The sequence below is a fragment of the Esox lucius genome, chromosome 3 (genome assembly GCF_011004845.1).
Source record: "Esox lucius isolate fEsoLuc1 chromosome 3, fEsoLuc1.pri, whole genome shotgun sequence".
In the NCBI taxonomy this organism is placed as follows: domain Eukaryota; kingdom Metazoa; phylum Chordata; class Actinopteri; order Esociformes; family Esocidae; genus Esox; species Esox lucius.
Window position 1 is genome coordinate 25655037 of NC_047571.1, and position 21297 is coordinate 25676333.

Below are 21297 nucleotides of genomic sequence, written 5' to 3' on the forward strand. Positions count from 1 at the left end.
TTTGTGCGTAAAGGCTTATACTTGAGCACCGGTCTGGTAACAAACCCTTTAGTTGCCTGGAATATGCAACCCTGGCATGATATGGTATGACAGATAATGGAATGCGTTATATTTTTTATCATTTTTTATTTTGTATGTTTTTCTTGAAGCCATGACGTTGGTGTGGGACTTCACAATATTATGCATGGAAACATTTTTGACTTTATTTTAAAGTACATTTCTGTCAAATCCTCATATTTTACTGGAACGTCCCTTCAAAGTGCATTGTCTGGGATGCCGCCATGACTGACATGGGAAAGACAAAATGTGGTGACAAACCTTTGATTATGAGAATAACCTTTGTTCCCTGTGGTGATGGAAGGGAAGGGAAGGGATGGCGGGGGGGGGGGGGGGGGGGGGGGGGGGGGGGGGGGCGAACCTATACAATTGTGCCTGATGAGGCCCAGCAGGTGTGAAGCAGCTGGAAGACCTACCTCCCCGCAACAGGAACCCAGCGAACACCTGTACTCACTTATTTCAGGTTTGTCCTTTACTGCAACCTGAACAACTTCGGTCCCCGTCGTTAGGTTATGTTCATAACCAAAGGTTCCCTTTCGGTTGGTCACTTCGGAGCGACCCTGGGGGACAATACACCTTGCCGCTACGCTGGGGAGGAGGAACACTCCAGAGGCAACCCTTTAAAGTGCATTGTCTGAGAGGCTGCCATTACTGACGTCGGAAAGTCAAAATACGTAAATGTGGTGACAAACCACACATTAGTTATTACTAGGGCCTTGACTTGTTTCTTTTTTGTTGTCTGTTGACGTGGCCGGGACAAATTCGGGGCCCTGTTAAATTGAACTGACCTAGCACTTGATTTATTCAACTGCTTGTGAATGTTTTGTCTCTTGTCACAAACAAAGTTATTTGTTCATGTCTTGCACCTTATTATTTAACAATGCAACTTGGCAATTACTATAATTACTTAGTAGTGTCTTGAAATCTTTAAAATCCATATGCACAGAAGGCAAAATCCCTATTTTTTTTTTTTACATGAAAAATGCCAGAAACATTTCCAGTTTTTTGGTTAATCACAAAGGGGAATAAACAAATTCAAATCCCTCTAGTTATGATGCGTTCCGTTGGAATAAAGTTATTCTTCATGAGAGAAGTTTAAGGGCTAGTTTAGCTCAAACCCACCAATAGCAAATTATTGAAAAACCCCTGTAAATAAGAATTGCAATGTGTAAAATAATAATCATTTCAACCCCTTCAATTAAAGCACTGCCATACCTAACACATTACCATCTAATACTGCTCATGTGGCTACTGCATGTTGTTTGCATAGCTAACATTAAAAAGGCAAGTGTTAGGATATAAAATCATGATTAGTAGAAATTAAGTGTTCACAATTCACCATTTTAAATTGGAATTAATAATGATTGAATGGAGGGGAACTTTCTAAAATTACACTGGGTAAAGACGTGGCTTATTTAGTACTAAATAAAGTATGTATTAAATTACTAAAGCATACAATACTAAGACAATTTGTCTCATGTGGCCAATAATGATTGGGGAACAATGCAATCAGAAAAATCCATAATTCTTCTCTGAAAGATTGTTGAGTATATTGCCTGACTTCTAAATACACTGTCAATGCAAATCTAAGTATTTCACACTCCTGAGTAAGAACATGTAGTATATTAAGGAGTCAAAACAAAAGCCATTTCTTGATAGACAATAGCCATTATTTATTATGCATTTTGTTTGCTATCTTGCCAAATCATAGCAGCATATATGTGTTTGCCTTACAGTGACAAATCCACTGAATTGTCTTTTAAATTAATGTTTTCTTCACATAAGATATTCTTACTCACTTGTATGAGTGGTAGTTGTTTGTCTGAACTGAAACATATAAGCAAAATGTAGTTTTATGTAAACTATCTGATGAATATTATTAAAGTGTCAAAATTGCAAACGCTTCTTGTTTTTGTTTGTGTCTCATGATTTTGCACTGATTTAAAAACTCTGTTCTAGTTTTGCACTCATTTAATTCAATTCTTGCCAGTAGTTCACATGAAAAAAAGGACTAAATGTTCGTTTGGGATACAGTTTAACCGTGAGAATACATACTTTCCTGCTCCCACTATTCCCCTCAGACCATCGTTGTCACATATCCCCAATTCCACCTCTCCTCTTTTGTTCAGTTGTTTATAATAAACTAGTTTCATCTGATGAGGATGTTTGCTACCTGCTGTTGTGTATGAGACAGAGATGAAATGTGTTCAAGTTATGCATGTGATTGTAAATGCATAACAGATATGGTAGATATTCCAAGCTCCTTTTCGTTTATATACATTATACATCCTGGTGGTTATTAATTATAATACGTACATAAATATGCCAAGAAAGATCCCCAGACACTTTGGTACCATTGGTGGGCCCAGAAGATGAGCAAATGTGTTAAAAGCTTACCTAGAGAGAAGGCCTTTCCAACAATACCACTGCCAGGAACTCTCTTCTGTCAACAATCAACAATATGATTGTCTCCGGCTACTGGCGCCTTACTGACCACATCAGCATTCACAACAGTTTCCCAGACACATTATCACTGTGTCCCCAGGCCTGAATGGCATCAAACCTCGAACCATAACATTCAAAACAGACAGTTAAACAGGAAATCTACAGATACAGGTTTTATTCATAGCAACTAAGCAAAATATTTTTTAAAGATGTACTGTATCCTTTAGGATCCATGTAAAGATCTCTCTTTATTTTTCTTGTATCCTGTTGAATCTTAGGAGGACATGAGTCCTTGGACTGCGCCTCAGGACTACCTGACCTGACGACTCCTAGCTGTGCCTGTCCAAAGTCCTGGTTGTGTTGCAGATGTAGTTGCTGCCCGATGATTCCTGCTGTCATTGACGACAGCTCACCTGGTCATCCCTGTCCTTGTTCACCTGGTTTTGCATCTGATCTAGATTCTGCCTGAAGACTCTGCATTTATTCACCTGCTGGTCATTTGAACATGTAAAACATTAATGTGGCCCAAAAAGGTAATGTACTCTTAGAATCTTCATCTGGCACAGCAGAAAGTGGACTGGCCACCCCTTAGAATCTTCTTCCGGCACAGCTGGAATTGGACTGGCCACCCCTTAGAATCTTCATCTGGCACAGCTGGAAGTGGACTGGCCACCCCTTAGAATCTTCATCTGGCACAGCTGGAAGTGGACTGGCCACCCCTTAGAATCTTCATCTGGCACAGCTGGAAGTGGACTGGCCACCCCTTAGAATCTTCTTCCGGCACAGCTGGAATTGGACTGGCCACCCCTTAGAATCTTCATCTGGCACAGCTGGAAGTGGACTGGCCACCCCTTAGAATCTTCATCTGGCACAGCTGGAAGTGGACTGGCCACCCCTTAGAATCTTCATCTGGCACAGCTGGAAGTGGACTGGCCACCCCTTAGAATCTTCATCTGGCACAGCTGGAAGTGGACTGGCCACCCCTTAGAATCTTCATCTGGCACAGCTGGAAGTGGACTGGCCACCCCTTAGAATCTGGCTCCATTCTACGTTTCTTCCTCGGTTTGACCCTGACATGACGTTTTATTTCCATTTTTGTTCTTGCTTGCCCTTTGGGGTTTCAGGTTGGGAATCTGTATAACCACTTTGTGACAACTGCTGATGTAAAGAGCTTTATAAAAATAAATGTGATTGCTTGATGTGCTAATAAGGTCTCATGTGTTTCAGAATATGGCCAGTCCTCTTGTATAGATTTTTTATATAGATATTTTATTTTTAGAAAAGATCCTCTGTAGCAAAGAGGAAAATAAAGTGGCTATTAAAGTCATCTGCAATTGCATTTTGATCAGTAATAGGTTCAAAGCCCAACACTATCTATTGTAGTGGCACTGTTCTTAAGGGTTTCTACTGTTTTCCAGAATTTGGAAGGACATCCATTATAGGTAGATAGCATATATACATACTGGTCTGCTTTTCCTTTTCTAATAGGTTTTACACACATGATTCTCAATGTATTAAAACTTGTTTCTCTAGCTTTATTTTATGAATAATATCAGATATTTCAGAATCAAACCAGTGACTGAAAATGCCACTATGAAAATACTGTAGTGCTAGTTCGGTCTCTGGAATAGCAGAAATGCAGTCAAGATCATTTTGGGAGATGTCTTGTAAAGAAGTTTTTCAATAAAATGTCCAAAATGTATTTTAGTGATAAAATGTGGTTTGGCCGTAGCTGGGTATTTCACACCACAGGAGGGGCCCGTGGGTGCTAAACACGATTAGGGCCTTATCAGGCCTATTAAACTACATATCAGATTTATAAAAAAAATAAACTGCGTTATACCGGGTTATACCAACAAAAACTCTTGGTGGCACTATACCTCTGGTTTTAGTAATGGAGTTTTCTGAACCTCATGACGTAGCACAGTTCAAAGTTCATGAGAAAGACGCTACGCACATGGAACGGAAAAGGTTTATAAAACGCGTAGCTACAAATTAGCTTCTTGGGTGACACTTTTGTTGCGAGGAGGGCCTTTTTTGGTAAGTTATTAATGCGATTTACTTATTTTTTGTGTGCAACGTGTACTTATATGTGATCATTTTAAAACGGACGTGTCAGACATCTACAGTACAGTAGCCAATTAGCTGTCATTATATTTGTTTAGACCAGTGCAGTGTGGACAGATGACTATTAGCTTTGGTGGAGTAGGACGAGAAAGTCATTTCGTCGTAGCATGTGATTATTATTAACATTAGTAAGCCACTGAAAAGCAGAATGTTCTTTCTCAGTCAGTTTGTTTTGTATATTCAAAATTATGTTATTATGATAACTGCTTAAGTAGCTAACTCTGCCTACTTTATTTATAGGTGTAATACAACAGTTTACTAGCTAGAAAGCTAACTAGCTAATTAGTACGGTAAAGTTAGTAATTGTACTGAGATATCTAAATGTATATAAATATTTTCTTTGTTGACTCAAAGTGTAAAGTATTGTTTTTACTCATACAGAAGTAAAAAATAAACATGTTCATCGAATTGTAGCCACGTATCGTGTTAGCTGGCATCCTTCGCATCTTGGAATTGTCTTCCACTAGTCTAATGTGTTCGGATATTTTCCAGTTATGCATCGTTACGTACCAGGACTATGAGGTTTCGTTTCAGTTCAAATAACGATGCGCAACTAAGGATGTTGACGAGGATATACGATCACTAATAAGGAGGCAAGGCCAGCAGCGAACTCAATTTAAAAGTTAACTTCCTAGTTAGCTAATTCTAGATCCCGTTGATGTGAGCGACGTAATTACATTTCTTGGGAATGTGTATACATTTTAAAGTGACACTTTTTCATTTTATTTAGGACTTAAGAATGAACGAACCTGATGATGCAACCGCTTCTGCCTCAACAAAAGTTCATGGTAAGTGGATACAGCTTCGGGTAGAACCTAAGATGACGCTTCCCTTCAGTAATACACTTCTACAATAGTTAACTGCTGTTGTTGAATGGTCATTTCCATTAATTATATAAAACCATTGTTTCTGGAGAATTTGTGATGGCAGAATCACTGTCGGACCATATCATTGTTTTTCATTCTAGCTACCACCATGTCCTCATACACCTGCATCAGCTGTCGCGTTGCCTTTGCTGATGGGGAAATTCAGCGTGCACACTACAAAACAGACTGGCACCGCTACAACCTGAAGCGCAAAGTTGCTGACATGCCCCCCGTGACCGCTGAGAACTTCCAGGAACGTGTGTTGGTGCAACGTGCTGCCGCTGAACATCAGGAAAGCGGGGCCTCGGTCAGCCAGGGCTGTTCCACGTGTAACAAAAGGTTCTCCAGTTCCAATGCCTACCAGAACCACCTTCAATCCCACAAGCACCAGCAGGCAGAGAAGCAGGCCTTGTTGGCGGCCCAGAGGAAAGTGGAGAGGATGAATGAGAAAAATCTAGAGAAGGGCCTCGGGGATGACGGCAAGGTGGACCACAATGCCAGGAATGAAGCTCTGCAGCAGGCCCTGAAGCCACAACCGCGGCCCAGCCCGGTGAAAACGGAACAGGCTCAGACTTCAGAGGTGGATGTGCCAACGGTGGAAAGGAACAGGCCAGAGAAACCGCCCAGGCTGCAGTGGTTTGAAGAGCAGGCCAAGAAGATGCTAGCAGAGGAAGGGGCCACAGTAGAAGAAGGTATTATGGAATCTTAATTTGACCTGAATTGACACGTGTAAAGGGGTGGGATGATATGTTTGATATTTTGCCAGGAACCTTGCGATCTGATATTATGACAGTACTTAGGTGCTAATCTGATAGGTTGTCGTCATTGTGATTTTGTGATTTTTATGGTCCAAACACCATTTGACAAAGGTGAGATTTTTATTTTGGTCAGTCAGTCATGGAAGTTAAAGAGCTGAAGAAAGGTCAAATGGTTAAGTGCATACCTTGGGTTATGTTGGACAATCGTTGGCCATTGTTAGTAATGATGAGTTTCTTTATTGCAGAAGAGTGGGAGGATGTGGGCGACGAGAGCGACGACGACATGGATGATGATTTTGATGAAGATGCAGATGAAACCATGGAGGTTGAGGGTGGGAGATGCACCATGTCATCCGTCTCTCATCCTTCCTCTCTCCCGGGAGCCATTCCCATCACAGACTGTTTGTTCTGCCCCCACCACTCTCACTCGCTCCTCAAGAATCTGGCTCACATGACCAAAGTTCACAGCTTCTTCCTGCCCGATCTGGAATACCTAATTGACCTCAAAGGACTCATTCGCTACCTGGGTGAGTCTGTAGAATTGTCATGCCAGTTTTTCCCCAAGGTCCTTTTCAGCAGTTGGCAATGTTTTCTAAAACATTTTCCGTTTTCAACTTTAATAGCCATTCTGCCCTTTTTATCGTTATGCCTTGTGGTTATTAGGGCCGGGTGATATGTCTGAAATGCAATATCACCAGATATTTCAGAGGTAAATGTAAACTTATGTAAATTTGGCAATTTAGGCAACTGGTTGATTGGTTGTTTGGCTCTTGGTATATCAGATTTTTTTATGTTGTATTGTGGAATTTATAAAACTATGAAGTAACCAAAAAAGTGTTAAACAAGTCAAAATAATTTCAGATACCTAAAAATAGGCACCATTTGCCTTGATTAATGCTTTGCCCACGCTTTGCATTCTCTGAACCAGTGTCATGAGGTAGTCGCCATGTTTGCTTCATTTGCACCATTGAAAGTAGTTAGGTGAACGTTCTCAACATTTTGAGCGATATTTCCACCCATATCCAGCTTGTTTCCATGAACCAACCATGAAGCTGAAACTCTTAACCATGTGGAATTTCTCTTGTGTATCTGGGAGAATAACTCTGTGCCACCTGTTAGCTTAAAGCAGACGCCTTCACTACCGGTTGCGTGTGAGCACTAAGAATGGAAAACTGCCAAACTCTTGAACGTCCCTTGGTTTAGCCATAGGCAGCGAGACTGCTTGGTCTTCCAGAGCAGAAAGTGCTTTGCTGCTTGGGTCAGTGCTGTCCACTTCAAAGCGAGTATAGAAAGTGTTGAACTCATCTGGGGCAGAAGCATAGGTTGGACTCTATGGACTCTAAATATGAAATGTTTTCTCTGATGGCTTTGTCACAAAGTCAGTAAAACAAACATCTAAACTGGAAATGTAGTGTTCGGTATCTTGTTTCGTTGCTATTTAAACCTCCCCCATACTCTAAAGCGTACTGTTGTTCTTTGTTTTGCAGGAGAGAAAGTGGGTGCTGGTAAGGTGTGTCTGTGGTGCAACGAAAAGGGCCGATCTTTCTACACCACGGAAGCAGTACAAGGCCACATGACTGACAAAAGCCATTGTAAGCTCTTTACAGACGGAGACGCTTCACTGGAGTTTGCCGACTTCTACGACTTCAGGTAGTATATTTTTAAATATCAGTCATCCTAGCTATACTTTTCCAATTGTTCTAGGATTGCTGAGCTAAGATGTACTGTACCCCGCAGCATAGTAAGATAACTTTATGATTGTTGTAAACTATTGTCAGTATTCTTGTCTGAGACTTAATGACTTGTCAAATGTTTCCAGGACTAGTTATCCTGACCAGAAAGAGGGAGAGGACGCTGAGATGGATGATGAAGAGCTGCCGGACATGAAGAACATGGACTACGATGATGACACTCTTGAGCTGACTCTTCCCTCAGGTGATATGAAGGAACATCTTTCACCTGATATAATACTTGACTGTTATTGCCCTTGGTCTTGGATTCATATTTATGATTTGCAAGCTTTTACACAAAGGGCTGGTGTAGGTGCAGACCAGTTAACCTGACAGATTTAATTAATCCTTGCCTTTAACATCATTTGTTCTTCTCCAGGTGCTAAGATTGGCCATCGCTCTCTGATGCGATACTACAAGCAGCGTTTTGGTGCCCCAAAGACAGTGGCACTGGCCCATAACAGGAATGCAGTGGGTCGGGTACTTCGGCAGTACAAGGCCCTGGGCTGGGGAGGGGACATTGGTAAGGTTCATCTCTACACCTTGGCCCAAATCCAGGCTTGGTTGTACCTAAACTTTGCAGAGATCCGTACCTGAGTGAACTTTTTGTGTTAATCCTTTTTTTAACACGGTAATGTATATAAATTAAATATTTAAAGGGATGTGCCTATAATCTTTATTTGAACCTGAGAAGGGGCGGGGGGCGGGGCAAAGTTTGTTGGTGCTTATGTTCTTTTGCAGCATCTGTACATTTAGGTCCAGATTGAATCTGCTTACAGACTTGGCATAATTTGCACATTCACTTTGGTACATATATTTGTAAACTTCTGGCTGATAGTGTAGATCTCAAAGAAATAATTTTCCTCATGGTGGGGGAAAGAATGTTCATTTCTATTTTCTTAAGTTTCGAATTGGCATTCATGAATCTTACCCTTTATCCTCTCATTTCCTTCTCTTTGTCTAGGTAAAAACTCTTTCCACCAGAGCCAGAAGGACATGAAATTTGTCCAGAAAATGAAGTCAAAGTGGATGCTAAAGATGGGCATGAACAACAATTCTTGCAAACAGACCCACTTCAGGCTCCAAGTCATGTTCTAGTCTTTAGACAGCAAATATGGGGTCTGTCTCTCAATTATTCGACTCACATATTATTGGACAGTCTCTATAGCTTTACCTTTAATCTTTTACCCCACTAAAAGATTTCTGTTGTAAACATTTAACACTCACTGTTCCATCTAGATCTAACAATGTCATAATCTAAAAAATATGGTCGGACCTCATTATTCATATTTACAGAAAGTTATGTATTCAATATATTTGAATATAGTTACTGTTCTGTATTTTGACAAATATGGATATATATTTTACATCCCCAAAAAATTCTGATGTAGAAAATGATTTTCACTGCTTATTCCATACTGTCATTACCCCAAATCCTTGTTTATAAAATTCTGTTGTATGGTAATTATGAATAATAAACTAATCCTAGTCTTTCCGCGGTAATCAATCTCTTTCAAACTTTCTAATTAACGTAACTGATTCCAGAGGTAAATATTAGTTTAGAAAGGGACACTGTTTCTGTTTCCAAGGTGGCTTATTGGTGCTGTTTTTCGTGTCATCTTCGTTTTGTATGAAAATGTTTGCATTCACTAGTGTAAGTCGCTTTGGAAAAAGCAGGGGTGGGAAAACTCATATATTTTACAAAGTCTTTTACAACCCAAAATATTGTATTTTGTTATATTCCAGCCTACTGCAGGCCGGATTGATTTAGCCCCTAGTCCTTAGTACGCCCACTCCTGGGATAACCTCTTCTGCCAATTGAATCAAGTTTAAATGTAATAGGCTATGTGAGTTATTGAGGTTATGGATATTGATTAGGAAAACCAAAGGGCAGATCCTGAAGAGGTCATTGACGTTGCTTTATTTTGCTGGCATACTGTGACGTTTTGTAACAAGTAAACCCCTGGTCCAGCAACAGTATTTGGTAAGCTACAGTATCCCCTTCTTTCTGGAGGGTCCCAGTGCCTCTGTATAAGTTACCTCACACTTAGATCCTTCTCAGATGACCACAGGCCACACTACGGTTTTGACACCAATGTAGCAAATTCATGAAGTTGTCTCAACCGGGGCTCGAACCTGTCTCAACCGGGGCTCGAACCTGTCTCAACCGGGGCTCGAACCTGTCTCAACCGGGGCTCGAACCTGTCTCAACCGGGGCTCGAACCTGTCTCAACCGGGGCTCGAACCTGTCTCAACCGGGGCTCGAACCTGTCTCAACCGGGGCTCGAACCTGTCTCAACCGGGGCTCGAACCTGTCTCAACCGGGGCTCGAACCTGTCTCAACCGGGGCTCGAACCTGTCTCAACCGGGGCTCGAACCTGTCTCAACCGGGGCTCGAACCTGTCTCAACCGGGGCTCGAACCTGTCTCAACCGGGGCTCGAACCTGTCTCAACCGGGGCTCGAACCTGTCTCAACCGGGGCTCGAACCTGTCTCAACCGGGGCTCGAACCTGTCTCAACCGGGGCTCGAACCTGATACTATGATTAAGGGAGCTTTAAGGTAGCTCCAATTGTGTTCAGGAATCAAGAGCGCTCACTCAAAGTGGAAAGTATAGGACAAGGTCTGACTGCAATCTACGCTTGTTTTGTTTTTTAAGGTAACCAAATGAATGCAACATCCTGCCTTATAATTCGTACCTGCAAAAATCTGAAAGCCTCTTAAAACCATGTCATACAATTATCCCTTTGAGGGAGTTGATTTCCTTTCCCTGTTGGTTAATATCTCCAGCCTTGTAGAGATGTCATGTGAAGCCAAGCTGCGGAGGGAGAGTGTGAGAGCGGAAGCTCTGCAGCCACACTACTCCTAATGAGCTCAGTCAGTCCATCTGCTTGTGGTCCTCACTTGTCTTTGGCAGCCAGTCCACTTCCTTTAGAGGACCCAGAGAGTGTTTGTGGCTGGATGGGCTTCGGTTTAGGGCACTCTGCCCATATGCTGTTCTATGACCAAACACATAGACGCCCAGTAGATGAAACACTCTGAAAATGAGCCTAATTGATCTCTGGGATATTAGGAGAGATGATGCTAAGGTTGGCTGAAAGGCATTTCAGCTGCGTAATTAGAACTTTGGTCATCTTTTTTCAGATGAAACCTGATTTATGTATTTGCCTTTATTTGTATGGTTGAACCTTTGCTTGTTTATTGGGAGGGTTTGGTAAATACAACGCCATGCAATGACTGGGGTTAATATTCTTCTAAATGTACACCGTTTTGATAAAAGCAAATTATTGTCTCAACATTTCGAACAGGTTATTGAATCATCTGGGTCAATTCCACCTCTCAATTTTCTGAATACAATTACACAGCTCCATAGTATCTGACATGATGCTCTTTTGATGTGAAACTAGGGAGAAATGTCCCCCTCATCCTCCATTTTACTTGCTCCCAATCTCCCACTGATCCTCTGGGGCCTGGTATTGATCCTGACCTCATAGGTAGTGATTTGACATGAGTGGTTATTTCCTTTGTTGCATTAGAGTCCATTACTGCTGCTCCTTGGAAAGTGATACACATCCTCCAAAAAATTCTTCTTCTTGGAAAAGCAGCCCCCTCAGACAGTTTTGTGAGGCTCTAACTTGTCAACAGAGAACCTAGTTATGTACATCATGTATTACTGTAAATATAAGCAAGCTAGAAAATAACAGCATTTTTGCATCACTGGTATCTACATTTAGATACAGTGAGGTAAGGAATTATTATTCAACTGGTATGCTGGACCTGTGTGGTTATCACCAGGTCTGTCACAAGTTCTCATCAGCCAGACTGATGCTGGACATCCTGCATCTTGAATTTTCCTATTTTAAAATGTGTTACCACTGTCCTTTTACAAGCATGACAGTGTTGATTATCACTGGCATTGATTTCAACACTCTGCCTACCGCAACTACTCCCCGAATCGCCAATGGAGAGTAGCTCTATTTTGTCCATTACGTCATTATACGTTACTGATGAAGTGCCCAGCCCCAAAAAAAAGAATTAGGCTGACAGTCACATGGTCAGCCCCAGAGAGTAGCATCCCTCAAGTATATTAAGGTAGATGCTTTGCTCAAGGGCATAATGCCTGTCGGTGGCAGGTTTTATGCTACTAATCAGTTGCCAGCTTTCCCCTTCTAGATTTTTTCTTTAACCGTAGTATTCAGACCATTGGCAACCAACCGGGACTGTCTCCCTTGTCCTAACTGCCTACAAACTGTTGCAATGCATCAGGTCTTGAAGAGTTTTCTCAATCAAGTGAATCTGCTGCATATGTATTTTTGGTTTAACACACACCTACCTTCATTTACACCAAATAATTTGCCATGCGGCCCATAGGCTATTGAAGAGGAGTGCCGTTTGGTTGCCTCGCAATATCTCTAACGTTTTCACTTGAGTCGACGGCTGCAGCTGCACCAATGTGATTGCAATTCTCCTCGTCACTCTATTGTTGCTTATGGCATTTGCAACCTTGCAGGACAGAATCATGTGGTTCTTTGTGGGTGAGTGTTTCTCGAAAGTTTTATCTTGCGTTTATCAAATTCTCCGTTTCCTTGGAAACACGATAGGGGTGAGGGGAAATATGAGTCAAGTGTTTAGCATCCTCGAACATTCTAGTTCCATCTCAGTAGGTTGTTTGTTTGGATATGAAACCTACCTTACGCAACGTTAACCTACACCATATAATCTAAATTACAAGTCGACAGGAACGCGAAAACGAGTCCGTTTTTCTACAACTTTTTTAAACCCGCATTAGATAGCATGACGTCATTGATGGGTAAGCACGGCTTGAGTTTCGCCTATTGCTTTCTGAATGCCTTTGGAATGTGGGCTACGTGTAACTTTACCAGAATTTACTTTTTTAATTAAATATTATTTGTATTTAACTATGAGCGTGTTAGAGGATGGAGAGGCGGGATCAGCTTGCGGTGTGAAAAAAGGCGAGCCACAGGGAGGCGCTATCATTACCCACACCTGCAAAGATAAAAAAACACATGCCTTGTCGGAAGGACAGGACTCCGAGGCGGAGACGCGGGGGCATAGAGGACACAGCAGTGGCGAGTCTTTTGATCCAGCTGCTGGAGGAGTACACAGTGAATGCAATGTGGATAATAATGGCGAAAGAAGTTGTCAGCCAAGTGAAGAAGGGAAGGCTGGGGGAAGTCGTGAGAAGACGCCAACGATGCATTCAAACTGCAGCAGCCAGAGCAGTATTCCCACTCCAAGCTGTCGAATTTGCTTCCAAGGTGCCGAGCAGGTATGACAGCCGTAGATAAAAGCATGATGAATCATTATATACGTATGTGACTGTCCATATGGCTAAATTATATAATGTAATCGGTGATCACGCGCCTTGGTCTATTCGCTTCAGCACCATGGTCAGCGACGCATGGCACGCCGCGTTGAGCTTTTGCTCATGGAAGTTTCAACCGTAGCGAAGACTGGCAAACACCAGATGTTATCTAATTATCTTACCCTATCGTTTTATTCTCACCCTCCACGGCATCGACACAGGTGATCATTTTCGTTACTTAAACTTTTGGTTATTGTTGCACTGGTAGCAGAAGACGTTGAAAAGGCGGTTTATAAATTCCACCACCGGAATGGATTTTTATTGTCACAATATTAATCCTTATTTGTAACTATTTTTTTCAGGAGCTTTCGCATACAGTTCAAGTTCCAAAGCCCAAGCTTTTGGATATGTTGGATCTTTTAGCTTAAAGATGGACTAAAGATCCTGAAACGTTGGATTTACAGCCCTTGCCTTTTTAAAACAAATTAAAACTTTTGATTTTGTTCCTTGCATGTGCTTGGAGATGGTTATTTGCATTTGGGCAAGTCAAAAGGTTTTAGACTTCAAATCGAAATTTCTCATATGAATAGCTGAATTGCCCCTATAATATAGTATTATAATACAGCATTATTTTTTATCTTTACAAAACACTACCTTTAACTGCTACTTCACTACAAAGGGCTCCAAAGCAGTCAGTGGCCTAATGGACACAGCATTAGTAAACTTCCTTCTTCCTTTCCATTTCCTGCTTCTTGGTACTAATGCATTTTTTCCTGGGTCACACTGCTGGCCTGTCTGCCTGTGGACCAGACCTTGGTTCAATTTACGGTGGATGCAGTCTCCATTCATTGTAATATCATGTGCCAAAGAGACTGGCCTTTCTTCTCTCTTTAAACAAGAACAGATTGTTTGATCCTGATTGCACTGTCAGACAGCTTTCTATTTTTGAAGATCCACAGTAAATATTCATGTTATTCCCAACCACCGGTGAGAAACTCTTCTGTAAATCTGGCTTCATATTCAACTTTGACCTTGCCCCATGCCAGTGTCAACTGAGATCTTTCCTTGTCTGTATGACACTTAAAGGCTGGCTTATGCAAACACTAAATGAACCCCGCTATATAGTATTCAAGCTCTGAAAGACACTCCAGTTAAATGTGATACTAACTGTACAGTCCCCTTCATACTGCGACAGTATGCTTCGGAGAAGAAGGTGGTTCCAGCGTACAGAAGGTCACGACACAAATAAAGTAGGTCTAAATGGCTAAGTGACTATTCTTTTCTGTTGAACTCATAGCCTATCAGGTTTACTGAGAAAAAATTCTGAGACAGTCAAAATACAAGATTTGGATATATGTTCTAATCTGTTTGATTAGTTCTGTGTTTATTATTTATGTCTACGTTTATAGAATTAATCGCCAGAACATCTGGGTTGCGTCTTTAGCAACCATAACATATGAAAGCCTGAGTTCACCCACAAAAGACGTAATATCTACTAGAAATATTTGCTTATGTTATTTATCCTTGGCAACAGTAGTTTAAGCATGATATATGCCTTTATACATTTTGACAGTCTTCCCTTACTGAATGCACTGGTTTTGTGGCCTTTTATGTCATGATTAGGTGTGCCATATATCTGTCCCGATCGGCATCCAACTGTCCAGTATATCAGGAATTAATGTGCATTCTCGAACTCACTTCTAGCCAATCAGAATCAATTATTCAACAATACTGTGGTAAAATACTGAGATATACATGTCAATCTAAGGAGATGCACTAATTTAATGTTTTACAAGATTTAAATTAATTTTAGGACCTTCATAGCATTCAGAGTTGGACAATTTACAGCATTTGTCCAATGAAAATCGTCTGTTTGACAAAACGTCCGTTGGACGCCATCATTGTGTATTGCCTAATCTCAGCCCAGCTCAGTGTGACACTTGACCTTTCACTTCTGACCCCGACCATCGTGTCATGCGTGCCCACACAGGGTGACCTGCTGAACCCATGCCGATGCGATGGCTCGGTCCGCCACACGCACCAGCACTGCCTGCTCAAGTGGATCAGTGAGAGGGGCTCCTGGACCTGTGAGCTGTGCTGCTATCGATTCCACGTCATTGCCATCAGCCTGAAGACGCCGTGGCAGGTATGTCTATTGTATTTTTTTTTTACATTAACTGGTTATGTCTGGAAAATTTTAGTTTTCGACTGTTTAAACAAAACAGTGAGGATACAAATGTTGGCAACCAACTGAGAATTTTTTTTCCGAATAGAAAAAAGAAAAATGAACAACCGAAAATACAGTGTATACACACAAAATGTATTAAGAGGTTGACAGAATCATATAACAAAAGCAAGCCTGCTGTATAGCTGTAGTACTGCAGCCTTTTTAAATGTTTGCCAAAATGCAATCCATGGTTAACCTGAATGGTTTAAATAACTTGCAGCAATAGCACAAAATAAACAAAACACTATCTTCCTTAGAAGCTATCTTCCATGGCTTCTAAAGCCATCCCCTTTGCCCTCATTAATACATATTCAAATACATATTTAGTCCTGTATCCTCAAAGAAATGGATGTGTAAAGTGTTAACATTGTTAATATGGGTTATCATAGTTTGTAAAAAATGAAATCCCCTGTTTTCTCCAGTGGCAGACTGTCACAATCACACTGATGGAGAAGGTTCAGATCATTGCCGTGTTCCTGGGCTCTCTCTTCCTGGTCTCCAGTATCTCTTGGCTCATGTGGTCAGCCCTCAGTCCCCAGGCTCTGTGGCAGCGACGGGACACCCTCTTCCAGATCTGCTACGGCATGTACAGCTTATGGACCTTGTCTGCATAGGTGAGACCCTGCCGACCGCAACGCACTGGCCTAGGGGGAGGTCTGGCAAATAACAGTGGGCCAGTTTTGAATGTGGGTTTTTATGAAGACTTTAGACATTATTTAGTTATAATAAGTGCTTTGAGGAAAGTATATTTACATTTTAGTCATTTAGCAGAAGCTCTTATCCGGAGCGACTTACAATAAGTGCATTCCTCTAAAGGTGTTTTGGAAAACCAACATGTGGCAATCATAATAAGTACACTTCCCTTAATCGAAGCCGTTAGTTGGCAAACTCAGTGCCAGAGAAATCAAAGATAAGTGCATTTTCTTTTCAGGTGGAGGGGGTGGAGTGGGGGTGCGGGCTACACAAGTTATTAAGACGAGGTAGGTTTTCAGACGTTTTCAGAAGATTGGCAGGGTCTCTGCTGTCTTGGCTTCAATGGGAAGTTTGTTCCAACACTGAGGTGTCAAGACAGAGAAGGGTTTTGCCTTGGCTGAGCCGGAGCTGCCTATCCTTAAGGGTTGGGTGGCCAAAGACATGAAGAGGCAGATTGGAGTGCACAGGAAGGGTTGTAGGGTTTAAGCGCAGCCGGCAGATAGGGAGATGCAGTTCCTTTTGCTGCTCCAAAGGCAAGCACCATGGTCCTGTAGCAGGATGCAAGCTTCTTCCAGAAGCCAGTGCAGCTTACGGAGGAGAGGGGTGACATGGGTGAATCTGGGAAGGTTGAACACAAGACGGGCCGCAGCGTTCTGGATTAGTTGCAGGGGCTTGACGTCACAAGTGGTGAGCCCAGCCAACAGTGCGTTGCAGTAGTCCAGACGGGAGATGACAAGTGACTGGATATTTACTGGGTAGGGAACTTGAGAAAATAAATTAGTGTGTCTGAAATGAAAGACCTCAGGCTCCAGTCTGTCCCACAAGTACCCCTGACTGCATTTACTGAGCTGTACTACATTGCGAGTTGTGCAGCTGATAGTAATGCCAATAAATAAAATAGTATTACTAGAATGTAAGTTCCTACTAGTCCTGTCATGTGATTGGTGGACATACAGTATATTCGTGTACCATGAGTGTTTGGCTAAATAACGGTGGGCCAGTTTTAAATGTGGGTTTATATGAAGACTTATCGTTATTTAGTGCTTTGAGGAAAATGTATTTACATTTTAGTAATTTAGCAGACACTACAGTTTATTGGTGTGCCATGATTATTTTATTTTAAATATTATTTTATTTTAAATGTTATTTTATTCATGTGACTATAACATTGGCTCTTACCAATGCCTGTTGGCACAGGCTACCAGAGTGTCCGCTTTTAATTTAACTTCAAGGAGAAAAGAACTCGGAAACATTCAGAAAACTGGCTAAAAAGTTAAGAGTTCCTAGTTGAAGGAGAGACCTGAGAACAGACCACAGATAAAAATGTCCCATTCTTGCCATAAAACAACAGCATGAGTGAGCTAATCATTTGTGTTTCAGTCCTGATTGTCCACGAGAGAGCGGCGGTGCATAGCGTTTTCATGCGCTGGCGGGCAGTCAACCTGCACTGGGACGTGAAGAACTACGACAAGGCGGCCGACATGGAGGAGGCTGGCGGCAGCAGCCAGGGACTGCAGGGCCCGAGGACACTGTTGCTCCCCCTGGACACATTAGGGCCTGCCGGTCCCTTCCAGCCCACCCAGCTGGAGCCCCAGCCGTGGACCTGCCTCAGTTTCCCTCCCCTGGCCCTCTGCTGCCCCCCTCTGGCCACCGACGACGGCCTTAGTCAGAACAGCGCCTCGGGAGAGGGTGTGATCCGTGTCACGTCCGTGTAATGGAGGTGACTGAAGGCAGTTGTCAGCCCCTATTAAACTGTAACGAGCTCACATGACTCTGTTGTGGTGGGTGGGAGGGTCTGGGGACATTGACCATGAATGAGCCGTTAAGTTGCATCTGAGCCGGGTGCCTTAGGAGGGTGAATGACGTCGCAGTTGGACGATGAGGGAGGATCTCCGTGTGATTTCTGTTTCTGTCACACGATGCAAGTATTATCCGTTGGTGGTGTCTCTGTTAAACGTGAAATGGAGTAACTGTGTCACATGACAAGTGTTGTTCATATAGGGACCGATAGTTATTTATTTGTGGAGTGTTGTTACGGATTCTTTACATTCCTCAAATGCTGGGTGCACGGTACACTGGAGAAAGGAATGGTTGTGTCTGTTCCAGTAGCCAGGCTAAGAGAAGCCTTTTGGAGTGATTGAGTGATGGTCAGAAGAAAACAATGATTTGTTACGGAAATAGTTTACACTGACAGTAATCCTCCAAATTACAGTGATTATGCAAATATTGAAACTCTATAATAGTTTTCCCTCAATTGAACATGCTTGTTAAGTTGGTCCAGAAGAGAGTCGTTTAAGTTTCAAACTCCTACTAAATTCTTGATGTAACTGCGTACGATTACAACCACAAAACATCTTAGCGTCTTATTCTATTTTCATGGCAGGAATGTTTGCTAAGTACTCAAACCAGCCCACATTATGCACCAGAGAGCTCCCCACACATCAGATGTCACAGTGCAGAGACGAGGACAGTGAATCATGGCACGTTAAGATTTTTGTCAGATTACAGTTTCAGCCCCAATTGTCGGCCCGATTCTGAATAAAATACAGAAAAAACAAAATATCAAATAACGAAAAACCCAGAAACACCTGTGTAAATAAGCAGACATTTATTGATAGAAACATCCTTTTTGATACATAACACAGCTAATACATATGAAAAAACAGGATACATCGAGACCGATATTGTATACAGCTGTTATACTTGAACGGTAAGCCATTGAAATCGACACGGGGAGAAAGATAACAAGGTATCTCTTGTGAATATTGCTTTCTGTTGTGGTCATAATTCTGTCCAAAAAAAAGGCAAAGATTTATCAAATATACAACTGTATGATTATAATATATATTTATATAACATTGCACATGATCATATAAGAAACGACATGTATGGAAAAGGAAACACGTGTACATAATATACAAGGCACTGAGCAAGGATTCTGCATATCTTTGGATGGAGCCTCCGCCCGCGGAGTTCTAGTGAAATGTTGTGCGGTGACATTTTAATATCCAAGCAACCTGACGAGAACATTATGTTGCTGGTAGAGGGTGTATTTAAGTATCTTCCAGAAGCTATAGTATTCAGACAAGCATGGCCCAAGGTGGAGATCTTTGAGTTTGTACTGCTATGTGTTTTTCATCCGGTAATATTAAAGTAGACGTGATTATTTTGGACCAAGCTGTCAATTAAAGGTTTATTTCAGGCAATGTTTTTTTCCCCCCTCACACTTAACACCACTGACATGTTTCCCTTTCCATCAATAACCATGTTTCAGAACCGTTACTTGAAAATAGTTTGAGTACTGAGTTGAATATTTACATTTCTCAATAATACCAGTGATGATTAAGAATCGAAAGGAGTGGCTGTCCAACTGAGATCCACCAGAAGTTAATAAACATGACACTGAACAGTCAGTAGAAGTTTCCCCAACTGTTTAAAGTTAGGGACTAAAGGCTTCCGTGATCTGATCCGGAATCTGTGATCAGGGATAACTTCTACTGAAGTCCTTTTACATTCTCATTGTCTATGCCCCGACTCTTCAAACGAATTGGACCATAGGAACCGCCACAGTAACCCTTAATGGATAGTCTGGTCCTGTAACAAGAGCCCTTGTACTGTAAGCATAACAGCATCTCAGCATAAGAAAGACAAAGCTTGCTGGCCACCAGAGGCATGAGAAAGTCAGCCTGGCCCGACTAGCTTGTGTGGCTTGGGGTCCAATTCCCCTGGTGTCTGCGGAGAGGTGAAAGGCCAAAGGTCACTGACAGCTTTTTACCAGGCGCTGCATTGGCTGCCGTGGCTGCTGACCGATTGAGAGTTGCTGTAGCGTTTCTTTACAATCATACTGATGTACGCCTTCATCAGCTTGGCAATGTCCATCACCTGGGGAAAGAGTACAGGCGGCTGAGTCAGGACCTTACAGCTGATGATGTGGGGACAACAGAAACCATAAGATGGGAGTACTGCTTATCGCAGCCTTGTTATGGGACTGGGGATGTGCTGACATACCAGACCGGTCTCGAAGAGCAGCTCCCGGCCTTCCACGGCGATCTTGTAGGTGTTTGGCAGCGGGGCCCCGAACGACAGGATGAGCTCGTACGGGAAGACCTCCAGGGGCCAGGGCTCACCGCGCTTATACAAGGAGATGGCCTCCCTGCTCACCCCCAGCCACAGCTCCAGCGGGAAGGCCCCGTCACGGGACTGAGGAGGAGACATGGAGGAGGAGACATGGAGGAGGAGACATGGTATGAGCAGGCAGAAGGGATCAACAATGGAGACAGATTCACGCGTAGCACAATTAATAAAGTCACAGATAGGAACTATCTGGAATTGTCCTATAAGCAACAACGGTTCGTTAAATTTAAAAAACGTTTAAATGCAATATATTAGGTGTGTGTTAGTGGTGGGATAGAACCAAAGTGCTAAGAAAAAGGATTGAGAAAGCCCTTTCTAAATGCCTTAAACCTGTAAGGTGTGGGCTACTGACCTCCACGTTGAAGAGCGTGGATCCGTAGCCTGGCCACTCTTTGACCAAAGCCATGTACTCATCATGGCCTGCTCCTGGTTCATCCCCTGGAGCTTCTTCCACTTTTCAGCAGGCTGGCTCGCACCGCTGCTATTTCCTCCCTCACCCAGGCCTCCAGAGTGTTCTCCTCCTCCAGCTTCTGTCGGCTCATCGAGCGCTCCTGAAACTCCCGCCTCAAGTTCCCTCCAGGAAGCTGGAGCGCTTCTTCTCCGAGGTTCCGCCGGAACGGTCCGCCACTGACCCATGCCCCCGTTGTGTGGCTGGGGCAAAAGTCTTGGTGGAATTTTGGATTCGGGCACGCAACCGACCCATAGGGAACACTGCTGACATTTCTGGCACGGTTACTTGGGGGTTGTAGTCCCCAAGGAGGTATTGTAGTCTCAGAGCGGCTAGGAACTGAAGGGTCTCCTCTGGGGCAGGGGTACTGAACCTCTGATTACCGCTTCATGGCTGAATAGAAATATGGAGAAGTCCTATTTTAATATTTCAAAGAACAATCATTGTGTCAGACAGCCAACAACTACAAATGATCATATTAATTCGAT

At 42.6% G+C, this 21297-nt stretch overlaps 3 protein-coding genes across 6 annotated transcripts in view; 2 read left to right on the forward strand and 1 right to left on the reverse strand.

Annotated features, from left to right (window-relative positions):
• The first annotated feature begins 4425 nt into the window (after window positions 1–4425).
• On the forward strand, window positions 4426–9486 carry znf622 (zinc finger protein 622). Of its 4 annotated transcripts, none has more exons than XM_010892887.4 (8): window positions 4426–4542; window positions 5360–5417; window positions 5597–6187; window positions 6499–6780; window positions 7741–7903; window positions 8073–8188; window positions 8363–8506; window positions 8948–9486. In XM_010892887.4, exons 2-8 carry the CDS (start codon window positions 5369–5371, stop codon window positions 9079–9081), a joined length of 1479 nt encoding a protein of 492 aa, XP_010891189.1. In that variant the 5' UTR covers window positions 4426–4542; window positions 5360–5368; the 3' UTR covers window positions 9082–9486. The 4 variants fall into 4 exon arrangements, with proteins under 4 accessions (XP_010891189.1, XP_019896797.1, XP_010891205.1 ...); XM_020041238.2 differs by lacking the exon at window positions 4426–4542 and adding an exon at window positions 4733–4757; XM_010892903.3 differs by lacking the exon at window positions 4426–4542 and adding an exon at window positions 4766–4790.
• A 3041-nt stretch (window positions 9487–12527) lies between these two features.
• On the forward strand, window positions 12528–19393 carry march11 (membrane-associated ring finger (C3HC4) 11). Its single transcript, XM_010892916.3, is given in 5 exon segments — window positions 12528–13271; window positions 15298–15453; window positions 15957–16122; window positions 16125–16148; window positions 17608–19393. Coding segments are annotated over 5 exon segments (1125 nt in total). The 5' UTR covers window positions 12528–12827; the 3' UTR covers window positions 17943–19393.
• myo10 (myosin X) overlaps window positions 18821–21297 on the reverse strand; it is an 87832-nt gene continuing 85355 nt past the window's right edge. Inside the window, 6 exon segments of the mRNA XM_034291378.1 lie at window positions 18821–20109; window positions 20236–20427; window positions 20714–20775; window positions 20778–20822; window positions 20825–20929; window positions 20932–21184. Coding sequence (XP_034147269.1) covers window positions 19999–20109; window positions 20236–20427; window positions 20714–20775; window positions 20778–20822; window positions 20825–20929; window positions 20932–21184 — 768 coding nt within the window. The 3' untranslated portion in view covers window positions 18821–19998.

Coding starts and splice junctions, on each gene's coding strand:
- znf622 (XM_010892887.4), top strand. CDS start 5,369: ATGAACGAACCTGATGATGCAACCGCTTCTGCCTCAACAAAAGTTCAT. Junction 8,189..8,362: donor TGAGCTGACTCTTCCCTCAG/GTGATATGAAGG, acceptor GTTCTTCTCCAG/GTGCTAAGATTGGCCATCGC. Junction 8,507..8,947: donor GGGCTGGGGAGGGGACATTG/GTAAGGTTCATC, acceptor CTCTTTGTCTAG/GTAAAAACTCTTTCCACCAG.